Source organism: Tamandua tetradactyla, chromosome 5 (genome assembly GCF_023851605.1).
Source record: "Tamandua tetradactyla isolate mTamTet1 chromosome 5, mTamTet1.pri, whole genome shotgun sequence".
In the NCBI taxonomy this organism is placed as follows: domain Eukaryota; kingdom Metazoa; phylum Chordata; class Mammalia; order Pilosa; family Myrmecophagidae; genus Tamandua; species Tamandua tetradactyla.
Genome location: NC_135331.1, coordinates 26913051 through 26931722, shown reverse-complemented (window position 1 = coordinate 26931722; position 18672 = coordinate 26913051). Strand labels below are relative to the sequence as shown.

The 18672-nt window shown below is 51.4% G+C and overlaps 1 protein-coding gene and 1 pseudogene across 2 annotated transcripts in view; one reads left to right on the top strand and one right to left on the bottom strand.

Annotated features, from left to right (window-relative positions):
* The first annotated feature begins 1843 nt into the window (after positions 1–1843).
* On the top strand, positions 1844–9026 carry LOC143682998 (mitotic-spindle organizing protein 2-like). The gene is made up of 6 exons (XM_077159331.1): positions 1844–1884; positions 1942–2097; positions 2202–2399; positions 2604–2752; positions 3524–3703; positions 8756–9026. Exons 1-6 carry the CDS (start codon positions 1844–1846, stop codon positions 8911–8913), a joined length of 882 nt encoding a protein of 293 aa, XP_077015446.1. The 3' UTR covers positions 8914–9026.
* Positions 9027–10411: 1385 nt separating this feature from the next.
* LOC143683866 (tubulin alpha-3 chain-like) overlaps positions 10412–18672 on the bottom strand; it is a 47648-nt pseudogene continuing 39387 nt past the window's right edge. The window contains exons 2-6 of the transcript XR_013175681.1: positions 16214–16244; positions 15829–16051; positions 14823–14970; positions 13845–14510; positions 10412–10817 (exon numbers count right to left, since the gene is read on the bottom strand). The product of XR_013175681.1 is annotated as a tubulin alpha-3 chain-like (transcript). The remainder of the gene's footprint in view (positions 10818–13844; positions 14511–14822; positions 14971–15828; positions 16052–16213; positions 16245–18672) is intronic.

The window sequence follows — 18672 nt, the reverse complement described above, 5'->3', positions numbered from 1 at the left end:
TACATTTTTCTCATTTTGTAAGTTATTCATTTTATCTTAAGATAAAACTATTCTTCTTCCTATTAATAAAAATACATCTTTTATATTTTTCATGCTTAAAGTCATTATTTTAAACAAATATTTTACCACACATAATTACCATCAAAATTAGAGTTCCTAGAATAATGTTAAATACTTAAAATACTTTAGTTAATGCATATTTGAAACATCAATATATAGTTTTTAACAAGAATTTTCAGTTTTAAAGTTCTGAAAATATATTTCTTTTTCAAATATGAATAGGAGCTAAACTCATGGCTAGTTTCCAAATTGCTATTTGTCGACGATCTAAGTTAACAAAAGGAGATGGAGCTGTCATTCCCATTCCTTGTCACAAGATTTAATTTGCAGCATTGGTATAAATTTCAGTAGAATAATTATTTAGATTAAACCAAGGTAACAACAGAACACTTTGAGTCAGAACTACAATCCTGAATTGCATACCCCTTAGGGGACGAATCTGTTACAATTCCATAGGAACCATTAATGAGCACTGACTTGTTCTGTGCATTGTTCCTATTGAATACTTTCTGACTCAGGTGTATAAGAATTTTTATATAAAGGCAGCTCATTAAAAACAAGCTCAGAAATTAATTTTTTTTCTTGCTCTGCTAAAGGTATGGTAAAGAAGCAATCTTTTAAATCTATCATAATAATGGAAAACATTGTAGCCTCGAGGCTGAAACCAATAACAATACTTCTGTACTAAAGAAAAGAGCTCTAGTGACTCTGAAGTCTTCATTGAGACCCTGTAGTTTCTAACAAAGTTCTCAACACACAAATATACTCCTCCATTCGCCCGCTATGATTTCCCATTACCCTGATGCTACAAGGAAATTAAAATTACTTTAAACTTTAAAAGACTTACAACAATGACCTAGGTCTGTTCCTGTGGCGAATCCTCAGCTTCCGTAGACACTCAATTTCCTTGGATACTTTACGAAACCAGTAGTCCCTTCTTAGAGTCCCTTCGTGGTCGCCATCTGTTGGCCGCTGTTATGACCCTAAGGAATGTTAAAGTAAAACGAGAGCCACTGGGATCAGGGGGTCTGAAGCTTTAGCAGTAAAGACAACAGACAACTTTATTCTTAACTAGTTCCTGCTTATATACTGCAGGGTTTACGTGACTAAAAGCATGCATACATTTCATGATAAAACAGAGTGCCTGCTTTTCAGTATATTACTCCCTACATACAACAGATAGCTAACAAGACCTTGGGGGTTAAGGAAAAAACAAACATCCTCTCCCTCTCAGACTGCCGAGGCCACTCTGAAGCCAGTCACTCCCAATAAATTCCGCAGGTTTTCTATTAACCCTTGGCTCCTACACATTCGCAGTTCACTTTTCTCCAACTTCCTCAACCTTCGTTAACCGAGCACATACCGGGACTGGGTTGCTGGCCGCGCCGGGAGAGTGCCACAAGGGCGCAGACGGGGCCTTCGTCTCCACCGCAGGCCCGTTCCAGGCCGGGCAAAGACGCCGGGGCCTGGCCGGAAGACGGCCGGTGGGCCTCCCACCCGGCCGGGGCTCAGGGAGAACGCCAAAGCGCGGGACCGACTCGCGGGCGGCTCCAGCCACTCACCTGAGCTAACCTGAGAGCGGGAGGCCGCCATTCAGCCACCTGGAGCCGGAACGTCGTCATCAAACTGCGCGCTGCGCCTAGCCTGGCGGGAAAAGCGCCACTATCTCTTGGCGCTGCAACCTCAAACTACGCGTGCGCAAAGCCAAGACCCGCCGGGTTGGGTGGGGGCCGCCCCTGGTTGCGCGGGGCCGCCTCTGGTTGCGCGTGCGCACTGGGTCCATATGCGCTCCCTCTTCAGCCCGCGCGGGGTCTCCGGCAAGAAGTGCGCGTGCGCGTCAGCGGCGGCCGTTTCTTAGCGCGCTGGAGGAGCGCCGCCTAGTGGGGAACACTGCTCGCCGGGGTGCGACGACGAGCTCCGCGTCCCCGAGGCGTTTATTGAGCGCCTACTGTATGCCAGGCACTGTGCTGCTTGCGGACACCTCAGCAAGCGCGCCTCGGGCGGCCTAGCAGGGAAGGCCGCAATCGCCCCGGAGCGGTTCTGCGCGGCGCGCCACGGCATCCCAGCTGGGGCCGCCGTGAAGGAGGCCAGGGCGGTCGGGGCGGCGGGCCGCGGGCACCGTCGTGAGGCCGGGCCGCCAGGGGGCGCTGCGGGCGCGGGGGGCGTGCCGCGGGGTTGGCGGCGGCGGGCGCTGGGCCCGGGCCCGGGGTGCCCCCGGGCCTAGAGGCGGCCCTGCAAAAGCTGGCGCTGCGGCGGAAGAAGGTGCTGAGTGCCGAGGACATGGAGCTGTACGAGCTGGCGCAGGCGGCGGGCTGCGCCATCGACCCCGACGTGTTCAAGTGAGCCCCGGTTGGGGGGTTCGCGCGCTTTCTGGGTCCCTCGGGCGCCCCAGCCCTCCCCGGCCCCCGGCGTGCCCCCGTGGCGGGGTGTGCCCAGCGTAGACCCGGGGTCTTGCGCGAGGAGGCCCCCGTGGCCGCGCCCGGCCCGCGCGCGCAGGCCCAGCCCGGGGCGCGGAGGACTCACTGCGCTTTTGTTCTCGCCAGGATCCTGGTGGACCTGCTGAAGCTGAATGTGGCCCCCCTCGCCATCTTCCAGATGCTCAAGTCCATGTGTGCCGGGCAGAGGCTGGCGAGTGAGACCCCAGACCCCGCGGCCATGCCTCTGCCCCCATCCAGCATGCCGGAGACGCGAGGTCAGAGCCGGGCTTGGTGCGCCCCGGCCGGGAGACAGGGTCCGGAAGGGGGTTGGGGGCGGCACCGGTGGCTCGGCCAGGGGATGGCCAGGACCTCTCTGTCTTAGTGGCCCCAGAGTCCCGGCTTGGGTGCTGCGCTGCAAGTGGGGGGTGGGGGGCGGGGCACCTCCAGATCTTGGGGACACAGCGAGGCCCCACAGCAGCCCAAGGAGGCTGGGGCGCCCCGGGATTTTCGCTGCCCCAGCTTTCTCTCCATCTCCGCCTTCCGCCCCTCCGTCGAAAACACGGGAGCAGAATGACTTTGGTCCTCGAGGAGGTGCTCCTCCCTGCAATCCCCTGGCCTGGGTCCTCTACTCCTGCTGTCCCTGCACCTACAGAGCTTCCAGGGCACCGGGGCCTGAGGGGAGAGCTCTGGGCTCCAGTTTAAAGGGCTTTCCCTTTTGGGGGTGACGACTGGGGAATAAAGGTGCTGGGTCCTGCTCTGTCTCAGCCTCAACGGGCAAGTCACTTCTGCTCCCCACGGCTACTGGGGATCCCCTGAATCACAGCCGAACCTCCCAAGTGAACCAAAGGCGGTCCGGGCTGTATCCTGGCCCAGAAGCCCGGGGGGGCCACAGACATCCCGGGAAGGGGTTGACATTTGGGTGGCAGGTGAGCCGGGCCCCTGGGCGGGAGTGAGTGACCCCGGGTTTCTGCCCCTGTCCCGAGAGGCCCGGCGTCTCACTGACACGTGCCCTGTCTGCTCTCTTTGTGTTTCTCTCCGACTTCCAGAGGCCTCCTTTCTCTCGGCCAAGAACAGTAGTTCCCCGACCAGGTCCTCCTTTTTCTCTGCCCCTCGGCCCGCAGCCTCTCCGGTTCTGCTCCACGGCCCAGCTGCCACGTACTCGCCTCTCTCTCCAGGGCCCCCTGGTTCCCTCCGGTTTTCTTGCTGCCTGTTCTCTCCTTTTGCAGGTCGCGTTTATTGGTTTATCTCTGGGGGTTGGTGCTCTCTTTCGTTTTCGTTGGAACCTGTTGTGGGCCCCGACTGCCCAGTGTAGACGCAGGGGATGCAATTCATGGCTCAACTTCCTTAGAGGCATCCCGCAGTGCTTTTAGAGCATGTGGTCAGGCTGGTGTCAGGGGACAGGACAACCCCTAGAGGCAAGCCCTGGTAGGTGACAGTTGGCTCTGCAGAAGTGCCCCTGCCCCAGGGAGAGGACAGCAGGCCAAGGGCTAGGGAGGAGGCAGCTGGTGTTCTGTGGCCTCCACAGGTTTAGGCCCAAGAAGCACCCCACAATGGCCTCTTCGAGGCTGTCACCCAGACAGGGTGCAGTAGAGATGTTGCTACCTTCCCAGGCCTCCATAATCATCACTCAGAGACCGTGAGGCCCTGTTCCTGCAGGGTCCTGGGCTGGGGGCACCTTGCAGGTGGGGTGAGACGGGGGTCCCCGAGCCAGGAGCTGTTCCTAAGACCCCACATTAGCCACCTTGCTATTGGGGGTACATGGTCTTTCTCTGTAGGCCCTTTGTGTCCCCAGCTGTGGAACAGGAGCCTCCTTGGATAGCTCAGACCCCGGGACAGGGTGGGCTGGGACTGGCTACAAGACAAAAAGGAGGCATCGTGGGTGAGTTTCCAGACAGAGAGGGATGGCTGTAGAAACCAATAGTGATAGAGATGGGCATATGGGGGGAGGCCAGTGCAGCCTGTCCAGTCACACAGGAGCTTCTAGAACCTCAATAGTCCTAGCCTTGCTGTAGCAACAGAAGTGAAGCAGGGTGGGAAGGCCAGCTGGCACATTGGGTTGTCACCCTGTGGCCCTTGGAGGGGCTCTCCCCAACTGGAGTGGGGCGAGCTGAGGCATTGGTGAACAGAGGCACGTGTCCAGCCTCGGGTGGGAGCCAGGCCTGGCCTACGGTAGTGAAAGGAGGGCAAAGAATTAAAAGGTATGTTGGGGGTTAAGTAGGTAGGCCTTGGTGACGGACTAGAGTTTGGGGTGTCAGCAAAGAGGAGGGACCAGGAGGGTCAGCAGGGCCAAGGGGGTACACACTGGTTTTAGGGGAGGGATGTCCTGAAGTGGGGTGAGAAGGGAGGTGGAGGCTGGTGCATCTTGGTGGAGTAGGGATGGGGCCGCCTTGGCGTGGCACAGGAGCACGGGCAGACAGAGGTGGAAGGAACAGGGAGCACCTGAGCTGAAGAGGGGTTCTGAGGGTGAGGTCAGGAGTAGATGGAGGGCTGGTCCCACAGAAACAATTTCTGCATGAGGAAGCAGGGTGCCGGGGGGTACAGGGCACAGAGGCTCCTGGGTGAGCATAATCCCAGAGAGGCCCAGTGCGGGCAGAAGGGAGTCTGAGGAAACCTGGCAGGGATCGGGGCCTATAGAGGGGTGCGCTGGAGTGGGCTGCGGCCAAGAGGCAGAGCCCATCAGGCAAGAGCCGAGATCTCAGGCCATTGTATCACAGCAGCTGTTCACCGACCTGGCTGCCCTGTAAATGGCAGATCTGGGCTGGCGAAAATGCGTGAGCTGTCAGAGGGATGTGATGGAAGCTAACAGGTTTGGCCTGGCATGAGTACTGGGGTTCGGGTCATTGGGACTAACTGGCCATAGGTTTCTCACAGAACTCAGGGTGTGTGGAGTTGCTTTGGGCCACAAACCAGGAGCTGGAGACCCGCCAAGGTTACAGGCAGCAGGGGCTGGACACTGAGCTGCAGCACAGTGGGTTTGCCTGCAGGACTGTCAGCTCGCTCATGCCTGGCAAAAACAGGGGAGATAGGAACCTAAAAGCACAGTGGGGTGATGGTTGTCATGGCAAAGGTGTCTGGGGAAAACTGAATCCAGTTGAATGTTCTCTAAGTTATTAAAGAAGCTATAAGCGCTTTTAAGAGATGGCCACCTGTGAGGTGTAAGAGGAAACTCGGGATATAGGGACCACTTTGGAGCCACGAGCCACACCTGGCTGATCTGAAGCGAGATGTGCTGTGCACGTAAGATATATGGCAGATGTCCGAGAATTGGCCCTGAGAAAACTATGTAACATGTCATACCCGTCACATCTCGAGATGATAATATATTGGGTAACTGGACAATTAAAATATACTACTTCTTTTAGTTTTACCAGTCTCTCCTCTCCCTTGAGTGTGGCTACTAGAAAACTTAAATTACAGGTGTGGCTCACACTTGTTCTGTGGGGCAGGCTGTTCTGGAACATTCCCAGCAACACCAAGGAAGAGCTGAGGTGGAGGTACAGGGAACACCCCCACACAAAAACATCGTTCCAATGTGGGGGTGGGGAAGGGGAGTCATTGCTTAAATGGGGACAGTTCCTGTTTGGGGAGAGGGAAGAGTTTTCTTGATGGTAGGCCAACCTCGTGAACGCCATTACCACCACTGAACTGTGCATTTCACAATGACTAAAATGGGGAATTTTGTGGCCAGAACACGACGTGGCATCACACAGTGTTTGTCCTCTTGCATCTGGCTTATTTGAGTCAACGCTATGTCTTCAAGGTGCATCCCTGTTCCTTCTTACGGCTGAGTAACATTCCACTGCGTGCGTACAGCAATTTGTTCATCCCCTCCCTGTCGGCAGACCTCGGCTGTGCCCACCTTCCAGGTGTTGGGAATAACGCTGCTGCAGACATTGGTGCAGAGGACCTGTTCGAGCCGCTGCTCCATTCCTTTGGGTGCACACTGAGAAGTAGGACTGCTGGGTCCTATGGTCCTAAAGTCGAAATTGTAAGCCTGACTTTCCGACAAGCCAGCCCGTGTTTAACACCAGTCAGTCGCGGCTGTCTTTGACGCAAGTAAGGAGGTGGTGAGGACCCTGGCCTGTGAGCCACAGTCACCCCAGTTTAATGCCTCGTTCGGCTCCCAGGCCCTGGGAAGGGAGTGGCCGAGGTGGGCTTAGTGCTGCAGGGCCCTACCCTGACCTCTGCGTCCTTCTTGCTCGTCCCAGCCTCAGGGAGGGTGCAAGCCTGCGATGGGGGTGCTGGTGGCAAGCCCACAGGAGACGGGGTCCTTGCCCCCCCAGCAGCTGGTAAGGATCAGAATGCTGGCGCTTTGTTCCCCACACTTCGGGAACGTTCTCTGCTTTGTCTCTGTTCGCCATGGTCAGCTGGCTTAGCCCACCTTCACCCCCCACAGGTCCTGTCTGCTCTCCCGCCTCGGCTCTGGATAGCCGTCACTGTTTCTTAGTTGAATCAAATGAATACTTCAGTATGAAGCCCAGAGAAGCGAGGCATGGGAAAATCAAGACAGGAAGGTGGGGAGGAGCTGTCAGGTCTCACGGTAGACCTCTGTAGCCCTCTCACCCCACCAGGTAGCAAGGAGCCTCTAGTTCCCCCAAGAATGACTTCCCAGAAATTCTCCTCAGGGCTATCACAGCCCTGCACGAATCCTGTGAAGAACTTAGCTGTATTAGAGGCTGTGGCGAGCGAGTTTCAAATCCTGAAGGAACCAGAGTCTGCAGTGCCTCAAAGCTAGTGCCGCCTCTTGCTCAAGACAGTAACAAATTGTGAAATGGAAATGGCTTATCAGACCTATAGGACACTTAGTTGCATCCTCCTGCCCAGGTAGGCACAAGTTGCCAGGGCAGGCTATTTGACTAAACTTGAGATAGAGGCCTGTGGAGGGATGAGGATTACCGGGGTAGGGGACACGCTCTGGTTAAAGCTGAGTGGAGGAGATCCCTAAGGAGGTCACTCTGGGGGAGCGGAGGGGACTTGTGACCAAGCAGGCATTCCTGCTACTGGGCAGATTTTGTTCCCCTCTCAGTCTGGCGGATGTGGTTGACACCGGGGAAGCCACAGTGGCCCAAGGAAGATGACAGGTCTTCTGGCTGTTCACAGCAGCCCAAAGGGCGTGGCAAAGAGGAGGAGACTTAAAGTAAGCAAGTCACGACTCAGGTATAGCTGAGCCAGTGATATTTATCTGAGTTGTGACCACCTAGTATTCAGAGGGAAAATGCCAGGTGTTCAAGCCTCTCTAGGAACTGATCACGGAACCCTGTAGAGCTGTGTGCTGCATTTGCAAATATTCTGAGGCCCAAATGTGATTTCTTACTTGCATAAGAACTAGAGCCACTGATTTTCCTAGACACTTTATAAAGTGCCTAGAGTGTGGAGCCAAAGATGTCTTCCTGTGAAATGGGCTTTAATTTGGGCATTGCTCCAAATTAGAGAGCGTGCCTATGAGCAGAGTGCAGCCCATAAAACTTGTGGAGCCCCAGGCAGAGCTGAACAACCCACACTACGCCTATGTAGTCTTGATAGTAGAGCATGGAGGACAGAAATAACTGAAAACTATTTGAATTTTGAAATTAATTTTAAGAGAATTGGGTAGTCATAATGTTCAAACTTAAAATAATTATAGGGTTGTTGATTTCTAATTATTAACAGAATGGAACTTAGGAGAGATCACTGATCACAGAATATCCTAACAGACTCTTCATGTGACAAAAGATGGCCAAGAGTACCTGAAGAGTTTGATAGGAAAAAGTGTGTGCAAAAGAGCTTCCGAAACCAGAACCAAAAATCTGACTTAAATTGGCGATAACCATTGTACTTCCTCCTTCATCATGAGTGTATCCAGTGCAGCTCAGTCAGCTAATTCAGGTGGACTGTTCCCAAGGAGGTACGAGCACCAGGGGAGGTGGGGAGGTGGGTGGCTGAGTGCCAGAGGGTCCCGTGCAGCCCCTCCGGTGGACCCTTCCTCTTTTGGTACAGTAATGACAGGCAGGTGAAGTCTTTCTAGGGCAAGAGTAAATGAGTTGAACTGTTAGCTGAATTGGCCCATGGCTTTTGCTCCTTCAAATTTTTCTCTGCTTGCACTGCTGTCCTTTCCAAGGGCTTCTGCTGGATGACTGACTTGAGGCAGCCCTGAGCTGCAAGACTCCACGCAGATGTAGGGTCCCTGGCTGAAAATGTACTGGAGAGGAATGCACTCTAAACGTTGCTCAGGGAGTGCAGGTGGCGCAGGCATGCTGACCGGGGTATGCCGGGCTCCTAATGATGTATTGTTTCCCCAGGGAGAAATAAGGGCAGCACTGATGTCGGCGGAGCCCCAGTTCTGGCAGAGCGGAGCAGCCGGGAAGGATCAAGCCAGAGGAGGCCCCGCCAGCCCAGTGCCACCCGGCTGCCCAAGGGTGGAGGGCCTGGGAAAAGCCCCACTCGGGGCAGCACCTAGAACAGGGTACATCATCCAGGGGCTGCCCTCACACTGACTCCTGGGCCCCACCATCCACATATGAGAGGGGATATGTCATCTTCCGGGGGAAATAAACCTTTTTGAAAAACTGATGGTCCAGTTCAAGATGTTTTCTTTCACCTTCTGAATAAAGTTCATCTTATTGCAAATAGGTATTTATAATGAGGCCAAAAAATTTAGAATTAGGGGTGCTGTGTGCTGGTCCTGGGTGCACTCACCTTTTGCTTAAGTTGAAAGGTGCAGCGACTCCCAGCGAGGGCTGAGGTACAGTGGTGGTATCAGCTTCACCGTGGAGGGGAGAAAGCAGTTTTTCAAACAGTCCTGGGACAATCAGGTCAAAAGAGGAACTGCTTCTGTTGTAACCCAGAGATTCTAATCTGTGGGTCATTCATGCCATGGAAAATTCACTAAAACCTGTAGTTTTTCCCCAGGAAAAATCTGACCCACCGTTTTGGGAATTTTGTGGCTACGCCCGGCTTCAGGACTGCTGTGACACCGGAAAGCCCTCACATAATTCCCACATAATTACCTGCAGTTAGGCCAGACGACTCCACGGTTCATCCCGCTCAGACTAGCCATGAGCTCAAGGGTCTCCAGGGCCACCCTCACCTCATCAACTGGCTACGAGTTCAGGAGTTCCCAGCACCCCAGCAGGTGCAGTAAGCCAGAACCACATGCACAACCCAGGAAAGCATAGCTACAGTTACAGCTTTTGCAGCCAAAAGGGATGCAAATGAGAAGCCAAGAGCAGAGACTCGTAAGGGCAATGTGGGGGGCAGGGGAGCGGGTCTCAAAGGCCAAGTTCCCATGCCCTCTGCACATGGGGCTACAACACGCCCCCTTCTCTCTGGGCCTCAGGTGTCTGGTTGTTACTGGGGTCTCATTATATGATTGTTGACATCAATGCCCACATGCCCTGCTCCTCTCCTTAGAGAGATCCCATTGATGCGATTTGGTTCCAACCCCCCCCCCCCCAAATCCACTCTGGCGTACCTAGACAAGACCCTGCTATCATAGGAAATTTCAAAGATTTAGAGGATGTCTCCCAAGAGCCTGGCCAAAGGCAGCCAAGTTCTTTATTCTGCCACAGTCCCCACACACACACCTAGGCCTACCCATAGACCTCCAGTTTGAATGGCCCAGTTCTAAGCTTTTGTGATACCTTCATAAGCATGTCCCATCGTGGAGGCCAAAAATGGCTAATCTGATTGAGAAACCTAACAGTTTTCCTAGAATTTAGTAAATCCATTTTGAAACCTTAGATGTGAAATGCTGAGCTATTTCTCCTGGATCTTGTCATGTGACGTGGCTTCTTCAAATGGGGTGGTGGTGTTGGCAGTATCCCACACCCACCCGGAGGGCAGAGCCCTGGAACCCAAGCAGCCTTCCCTCCACTTGGCATGGGTATGGAGACCTTGTCCATGCCCCTGTGGGAGAGAAGGCAGGTATGTCCCAGTGCAGCATCAAGACAGACAGGTAGAATAGAGCAACTTTAATTGTAAACAGCTTTTGAAAGCAGCCGTGACAGGAGTAGCTGGAAAGGTGTGGGATGAAGGGGATGGAAGAAAAGGATGCCTCCGGCTCACTTAGTACTCCTCCCCTTCTTCAGCCTCGGCCTCCACGGAATCCACGCCTACCTCCTCATAATCCTTCTCCAGGGCAGCCAGATCCTCCCGGGCCTCCGAGAACTCCCCCTCCTCCATGCCTTCCCCCACGTACCAGTGCACGAAGGCACGCTTGGCGTACATGAGGTCGAACTTGTGGTCGAGGCGCGCCCAGGCCTCGGCGATGGCCGTGGTGTTGCTCAGCATGCACACGGCCCGCTGCACCTTGGCCAAGTCCCCCCCGGGGACCACGGTGGGGGGCTGGTAGTTAATGCCCACCTGTGGGAGAAGGGGAGACGACAGGGAAGTCAAATCGGCTCTTGGAAGTGGCAGCTGCTTTTACTCACACAGAAGACAGGCTGAAAGTGCCGTGTGGCCACCAGGGAGAAACTCGGTTCGCCCACACACCTTCACTGTTCCCTTCTTTGGGCCAGGCAGGCTGCCAGAGCTGGGCAATGGTCTCCAAAGACAAGGAAATAGCCAGGAAAGAGAAGCCGGATTCAGCCACCCTGGCTCGCTTCCAAGCTGCCTGAAGACTCTGGGTCCCAAGTAACTGACATGTCATACGAGTTCAAGGGAAGGGACTGTCTGCCCTCTGGAATGGACTGCTTTGTGTTTCTTAGAGATTATTTCCCCCCATGCTTCTACAAGATGATGATGAATTTTGTAGCTGGAACTGTTTAGCTGAGACAGATTCAGAGAACACAACTGGGATAAGGGAAGCTCATTCCAACCCCACCCCCACCCCCTTGTCCCCACAGGCATGGGCTTATGCAAGAGTAACAGACAACCAAGGAGATACAAGTTAGGAATCATTCTCATGACCAGAGCACAAACGAAGGGTCTGAACCTGACCAAGTGGTGTGAATAGCCTGGCACAAGGAATCAGAGGGCCAAGAAAAGGAGAATGGACTGGGTTTAGGAATCAAGGGCTCCCAGAGCTGGAAGCCACAGGAAGGATGCATCATGCATCCTTTCATGAAGGTTCAGAAAAATGCTGTGTCTGAAACAGACACAGGCCAGGATGAGGAGCTAACCAAGGAGAAATAGAGATGTTCCGTTTTCTTCACGAGACGATTGTGATAGTTTTTATGTGATCTAAAATTATACAGGATGTTTTCTAACAATGGAACGAAAGTAAGATTTGGTGAGAGCAGTTTGTGGAACATCCCAATTTCAAATATATCCACTATCCACACAAATCACAAAACCATCCTGAAAATTCCCACATGGTTATGTTCAATCTACATTTCCTATACCAATTTTACCCAAAAAAGAATAAAAATCCCTTCAGAGAGAGGCCAGAAGTCAGCAGGAACCTAGAAGAGAAAAGAGAGGACACCGCCATGTAATGAAAAAACCAAGGCACTCTGAGGCCTGTCAGCTTGCCAGAACACTACCATCCACCAGAGGAAGCAAGACTTTTGGTCTCTGACACCCTGAGACGGTCAGTGTATATAACTTTCAGCAACTGTGGGCATGTGGGGACTATCTGCCTTTTGGTACAAGCTGCCTGCAGAAATTTTAGTCAATACCCCAGACAATGCCAGCTTCTGTATACCTAAAGGAAACTGCCTGGGCTCAGGAGCCTTGAATGTCAGCATCTGCAAGAATGGTTGTGCTGGTTTGAAGTTATTATGTACCCCAGGAAAGCCATGACCTTTAATCTTCATTCACTATTGCTGGGTAGAATCATTTTTATTGTTTCCACAGAGATATGACTCACCCAATTGTGGGTGGCAACTTTTAATTAGATGGTTTCCATGGAGACATATCTCCACCCCTTCAAGGTGGAGTTGCTTACAGGAGCACTTTAAAAGGGAACCATTTTGGAAAAAGCTTTAGAGCCACCAGAACAGAGTCCCAAGGAAGCCATTAAAGAATCTTGGGGAGTAAGTTAGCAAACGTTGCCATGTGCCTTTCCAGCTGAGAAAGAAACCCTGAATTTGATTAGTCTTGAACCAAGCTATCTTTCCCTGGATGCCTTAATTTGGACATTGTTTATAGACTTGCCTTAATTTGGACATTTCCATGGCCTTAGAACTATAAAATTTCAAATTAATAAATTCCTCTGTCTGAAAGCCATACCACTTTTGGTATATCACATCCTGACAGCTTGCAAGCTAGAACAGATGTTGGAACCAGAGAAATGGGGTGCTGCTATGTTTGCAAATAGTAAAAAAGGTTGGAACAGATTTTAAATGGATAAGGGGAAGATTCGGGGTGAACTGTGATTCACTTGATAGAGAAGGCCTAGAATACTCTGAACGGACTGTTGGTAGAAATGTGGACTCTAAAGATACCTCTGATGTGGCTTTATACAGAAATGATGAATGTATCATTATAAACCGGAAGAAAGGCATTCTTTGTAGATGGAAGGCAGAACTTGAGCGTGATAAAACTGGATGTTTAGTATAAGAAATTTCCAAACTAAATGTGGAAAATGCAGTTTGGCTTCTCCTTGCAGCTTATAGTAAAATGTGAGAGAAAAAGAGATAAGTGAGAACTGAAATCTTGGGTACAAAGAACACAGAAATTGGTGTTTTGGAAAAGTGTGGGCCTCTAGAAGGAGAGGCCCCAGAGAATAGTGTCCCACATGAAAATTTAATGAAGTATGGAACCAGTTAGCCATTTCAGAAAGAGCCAGGATTAGGGATGGAGTTATACAGGAAGGATTTGTGCAAACTCTTTTTGTGTAATGAGCATGATCCCAGTATATTTCCCAGGAAATCAACAACAGTGCTGTGGGATCTGTATAAATGGAATGACTGCCACTCTGGACTAAAAGGGAGAGAAAAACGACAAAGTGAAGGAAAAATAACTTCAGAGGCAGAACAACGGAAACTAAGGTCTGAAGTCAAGAAACCTTGGGCCAGGGGTATAGACCCAACCCATACACTTGGAGAGGGGAGACCAAAAGAAACATCATTGTGTTGATTTAGCAGTTTTATTACTTTTTAAAATCCTATCTTCTCTATTATACCGTCCTCAGTTTTTCTTTAATAAGAAAAATAATACACAAGCAAAAAATCAATAAATTTGAAAGTACATTGCAAAAAAAATTCTTTTCAGAATACTTCCTATTTTCTGCAATTAAATGCTCACCATAGACATATATATGCTGTGATGATTCAGGAAGGAAACTCAGAATACAAACTTGGATAAGTGATCACTTCTGGCTCACTCATGTATGACCAGGAACCTGAGAGGATGGGGCAGACTTCTCCCCAAGGCCTTGGGGGGCAGCATGATTATGCAGGTGTCCCGCGCCCTCCCAAGCACAGCAAGGCTCCTCCACACTCCTACCTTGAACCCGGTTGGGCACCAATCCACAAACTTGATGGTGGCGATGGCTGCGCTGACGTCCTTCGGAACGACGTCCCCCTGATACAGCACGCAGCAGGCCATATACTTTCCGTGGCGAGGGTCGCACTTGACCATCTGATTGGCTGGCTCGAAGCAGGCGTTGGTGATCTCGGCCACGGACAGCTGCTCGTGGCAGGACTTCTGGGCGGAAATGACTGGAGCGTAGGTGGCCAGGGGAAAGTGGATGCGGGGTAGGGGACCAGGTTGGTGTGGAACTCTGTCAGGTCCATGTTGAGGGCCCCGGCGAACTGCAGGGAGGCGGTGATGGAGGACACGATCTGCCCGATCAGATGGTTGAGGTTGGTGTAGGTGGGCCGCTCGATGTCGAGGTTACGCCGGCAGATGACATAGATGGTCTGATTGTCCACCATGAAGGCACAGTAGGAATGCTCCAGGGTCATGTGGGTGGTCAGGATGGAGTTGTAGGGCTCCACCACAGCTGTGGAGACCTGGGGCGCCGGGTAGATGGCAAATTCTAGCTTGGACTTCTTGCCGTAGTCCACTGAGAGCCGCTCCATCAGCAGGGATGCAAAGCCTGAGCCGGTGCCACCCCTGAAGCTGTGGAAGATGAGGAAGCCCTGCAGTCCCGTCAGTACACAGATCTGCCTGCAGAGACAGAAGTGCGTGAGCCGCTGCCCACAGGAGTCACAACCCTGTCTGGTAGTGAGCCAGGGCCTGTCCTGCTCTGCTCGGCACATACATGCAGGTCTGGGCCTCCAACAGCAAGCATGCAGCACACTGAGCACCAAACAGGAGGGATACGAGACGTACGTGGATATGTTTCAACACACACCTCGGCAAACCCACTTGAACTCATGATCTGACCCAGATTTTGCCCTAATGCCCTCCTGATGGCAAATGAAGGCCCACCGCCCGTCCACTGCCATTTCTGCACAACGCCCTCTCGGCACTTCTCACCAGGTGCGGATCTGGTTCAGGACGAGGTCGACAATCTCCTTGTGGATGGTGTAATGGCCTCTGGTATAGTTATTGGCGGCATCTTCCTTCCTGGTGATCAGTTGCTCCGGGAGGAAGAGCTGCGTATAGGTCCCCGTGCACACTTCGTCTGCAGACACGGAGTGGCCCGTGAACCCGGCAGGCTTACCACACACACCAGGACCCACACACTGGGGTGCCACTCAGCTTTACAAAGCTGATCCCGTCCTTGTAGGATCAGAATGTAAAGACCTCATAGAAAATATGGAAGTGAAATACATGAACCAAGATTCCGATTAAGGCTTTGGGAAGGAAAAGTCAACTTGCGGTAAAATGCCAGCAGAACCAGTCCCCAAGGAAGGGAGAGCAAGCCCGCACATGCACACACAGGTCATTCTACACTTTCTTTTATACTCATAGCTACATCAAAGGGTCTGAAAAAAGAAACCCTAAGCACTGGACAATCACCCATCACTATTCCAGGCAGTCCCCTCAGCACTCTGTGTGGCCTGGGACTTACGGGCCATAAAGAGATATCCTGTCCCTCCTGGGCAGCCACTGAAAAGTGCTCTCAGCAGCACTGTTGGAAACTACCTCAGGCACCTAATCTGAAAGAATCAAAGGAACGCGCTACACCTACCTTGTTTTCACAACGCAGGTCAGAACAGTGGCACGAGATTGTGCACAGCATGAAGGATAGGGGTAGCCACCACTGCCTCCGATGGGCGACATGAAAAGAGCCCAAGTGGATCCTTTGCCAGCCCATCCTACTGAGGCCAGAGCAGCCCACCCTGAGTGGGTCAGGTTTCCTAAATCAGGAGACTGCTTCCCACAGGCTCCTCAACCACTAATGTTCCGCTTCTCACCTAAAATCACTAGGCTGCGAAGTCCTGCCCTGTATGCAGAGGGGCTCAGGGGGGCATGCGTGAGGCCCTGTTAGGGGTCTTCCCCCATCCCAGGAAGGCACTGCCAGGGCCTGAACACCTACCCACCACAGTGGGCTCCAGGTCCACGAAGACTACCCTTGGTACGTGCTTGCCTGCTCCGGTCTCACTGAAGAACGTGTTGAAGGAGTCGTCCCCTACACCGATGGTTTTGTCACTTGGCATTGGGCCGTCGGGCCGAATCCCATGTTCAAGGCAGTAGAGCTTCCAGCAAGCACTGACAATCTGCACATCTGCCTGCCTGACGTGGATGGAGATGAACTCACGCTAGGGGCACAACACAGAGGGAAACCTGTTCGCCACCAGGCACTTTCAGACTATATGGCATATGGTTGAAAACTGGTATCAACTAATATTTGTAAAACATTTCCCTCTCTAAAGGTCTTCTCAGACCTAACATCCCGTAAGCTTCCAGTGATCATTTCTTACCTGAATACCTGCCTTTTCCACATGGACACACCTGAAAGAGGAATACTTCCATTGTAAATTCATCTTCCAAGCACTCAATTAATAATATTAAAAATTAATATAGGACTTCCGGAGAAGATGGCGGCATAGTAAGACGCGCGGGTCTTAGTTCCTCCTCCAGAACAGCTACTAAAGAAACAGAAACGGTACAGAACAGCCAACGGAGCCACGACAGAATCCAAAAAGACAGCGTACCCCATTCTGGAACGGCTGAACCGGCTGGGAGAATCCGTTGCGGTGAGATTCCCGAGGGGCGCGTGCTTCCCCGGGCCATGGCGGCTGGCGGCCAGAGCCCTTTCGTCCCTCGTTACCGGACCGTCTGGGCGATTTGAACAGGCGGTCCCTTCAAGCCGCGGAAGCTGGCGCCCTCCCCCGCCATGCGCGGCCTCCCGGGGCGGCTGGGAGATTTGGATCAGAGGTCCCCCAAGCCGCGGAGGCCGGTGACTGGGGTCCCTTCCACACACGTGGCTTCCCGGTCCAGCTGGGAACTTTGGATCGGCACTCCCCCAAGCAGCGGCAGCCAGCGCCCCCCGCCACGGTTGGCTTGCCGGGCCAGCTGGGAGATCTGGATCAGCACTCCCCCAAACCGTGGGGGCCAGCGCCCCCCCCACACGCAGATTCCCGGGCCGGCTGGGAGATCTGAATCGGCACTCCCCCAAGCCACAGCGGCCGGCACCCCTGCCTCCCTACTTCCGAGGCCGGCTGGGAGGTTTGGATCGCCACTCCCCTAAGCCACTTCAGCTGGCGACCATCCCCCACAGCGAGAGTCTTCCAAAGTTAAAGGGGCCACAGCATCTTTACTGGTGGGACCCGCAGACAGACGAGCGCCACATACAGGGCAGGATAAGAAAAAAAGAGCCCAGAGATTTCACAGGAAAATCTTTCAACCTGCTGGGTCGCACACCCAGGGAAATCTGATTAAATGCCCAGATGCCAGCAAAAAATAAAGGATCACTCCAGGAAAACTGAAGATATGCCCCAGTCAAAGGAACAAACCAATAGTTCAAATGAGATACAGGAGCTGAGACAACTAATTCTGAATATACGAATAGAAATGGAAAACCTCTTCAAAAACCAAATCAATAAATTGAGGGAGGACATGAAGAAGACATGGGCTGAACAAAAAGAAGAAATAGAAAGTCTGAAAAAACAAATCACAGAACTTATGGGATTGAAGGACAAAGTAGAAAAGATGGAAAAAACAATGGTTACCTACAATGGTAGATTTAAAGAGACAGAGGCTAGAATTAGTGAACTGGAGGATGGAACATTTGAATTCCAAAAAGAAACAGAAACTATAGGGAAAAGAATGGAAAAATTTGAGCAGGGGATCAGGGAACTGAACGATAATATGAAGCGCACAAATATACGTGTTGTGGGTATCCCAGAAGGAGAAGAGAAGGGAAAAGGAGGAGAAAAACTAATGGAAGAAATTATCACTGAAAATTTCCCAAGGCTTATGAAAGACATAAAATTACAGATCCAAGAAGTGCAGCGCACCCCAAAGAGAATAGACCCAAATAGGCGTTCTCCAAGACACTTACTAGTTAGAATGTCAGAGGTCAAAGAGAAAGAGAGGATCTTGAAAGCAGCAAGAGAAAAACAATCCATCACATTCAAGGGAAACCCAATAAGACTATATGTAGACTTCTCAGCAGAAACCATGGAAGCTAGAAGACAGTGGGATGATATATTTAAATTACTAAAAGAGAAAAACTGCCAACCAAGACTTCTATATCCTGCAAAATTGTCCTTCAAAAATGAGGGAGAAATTAACACATTTTCAGACAAAAAGTCACTGAGAGAATTTGTGACCAATGGACCAGCTCTGCAAAAAATACTAAAGGGAGCACTAGGGTCAGATATGAAAAGACAGAAGAGAGAGGTATGGAGAAGAAAGTAGAAAGAAGGAAAATCGGATATGATATATATAATACAAAAGGCAAAATGGTAGAGGAAAATATCCAAACAGTAATAACACTAAATATTAGTGGACTGAATTCCCCAATCAAAAGACATAGACTGGCAGAATGGATTAAAAAACAGGATCCTTCTATATGCTGTCTACAGGAAACACATCTTAGACCCAAAGATAAACATAGGTTGAAAGTGAAAGGTTGGGAAAAGATATTTCATGCAAATAACAACCAGAAAAGAGGAGGAGTGGCTATACTAATATCCAACAAATTAGACTTCAAATGTAAAACAGTTAAAAGAGACAAAGAAGGGCACTATCTACTAATAAAAAGAACAATTAAACAAGAAGACATAACAATCATAAATATTTATGCACCGAACCAGAATGCCCCAAAATACGTGAGGAATACACTGCAAACACTGAAAAGGGAAATAGACACATATACCATAATAGTTGGAGACTTCAATTCACCACTTTCATCAATGGACAGAACATCTAGACA

Bases quoted from the DNA above. Each gene is read 5' to 3' on its own strand.
- LOC143682998 (XM_077159331.1), top strand. From the start codon at position 1,844: ATGCGCTCCCTCTTCAGCCCGCGCGGGGTCTCCGGCAAGAA. The intron at 2,098-2,201 runs GTTCTGCGCGGC...CCGGGCCGCCAG, and splicing joins GCCGCAATCGCCCCGGAGCG to GGGGCGCTGCGGGCGCGGGG. The intron at 2,753-3,523 runs GTCAGAGCCGGG...TCCGACTTCCAG, and splicing joins CAGCATGCCGGAGACGCGAG to AGGCCTCCTTTCTCTCGGCC.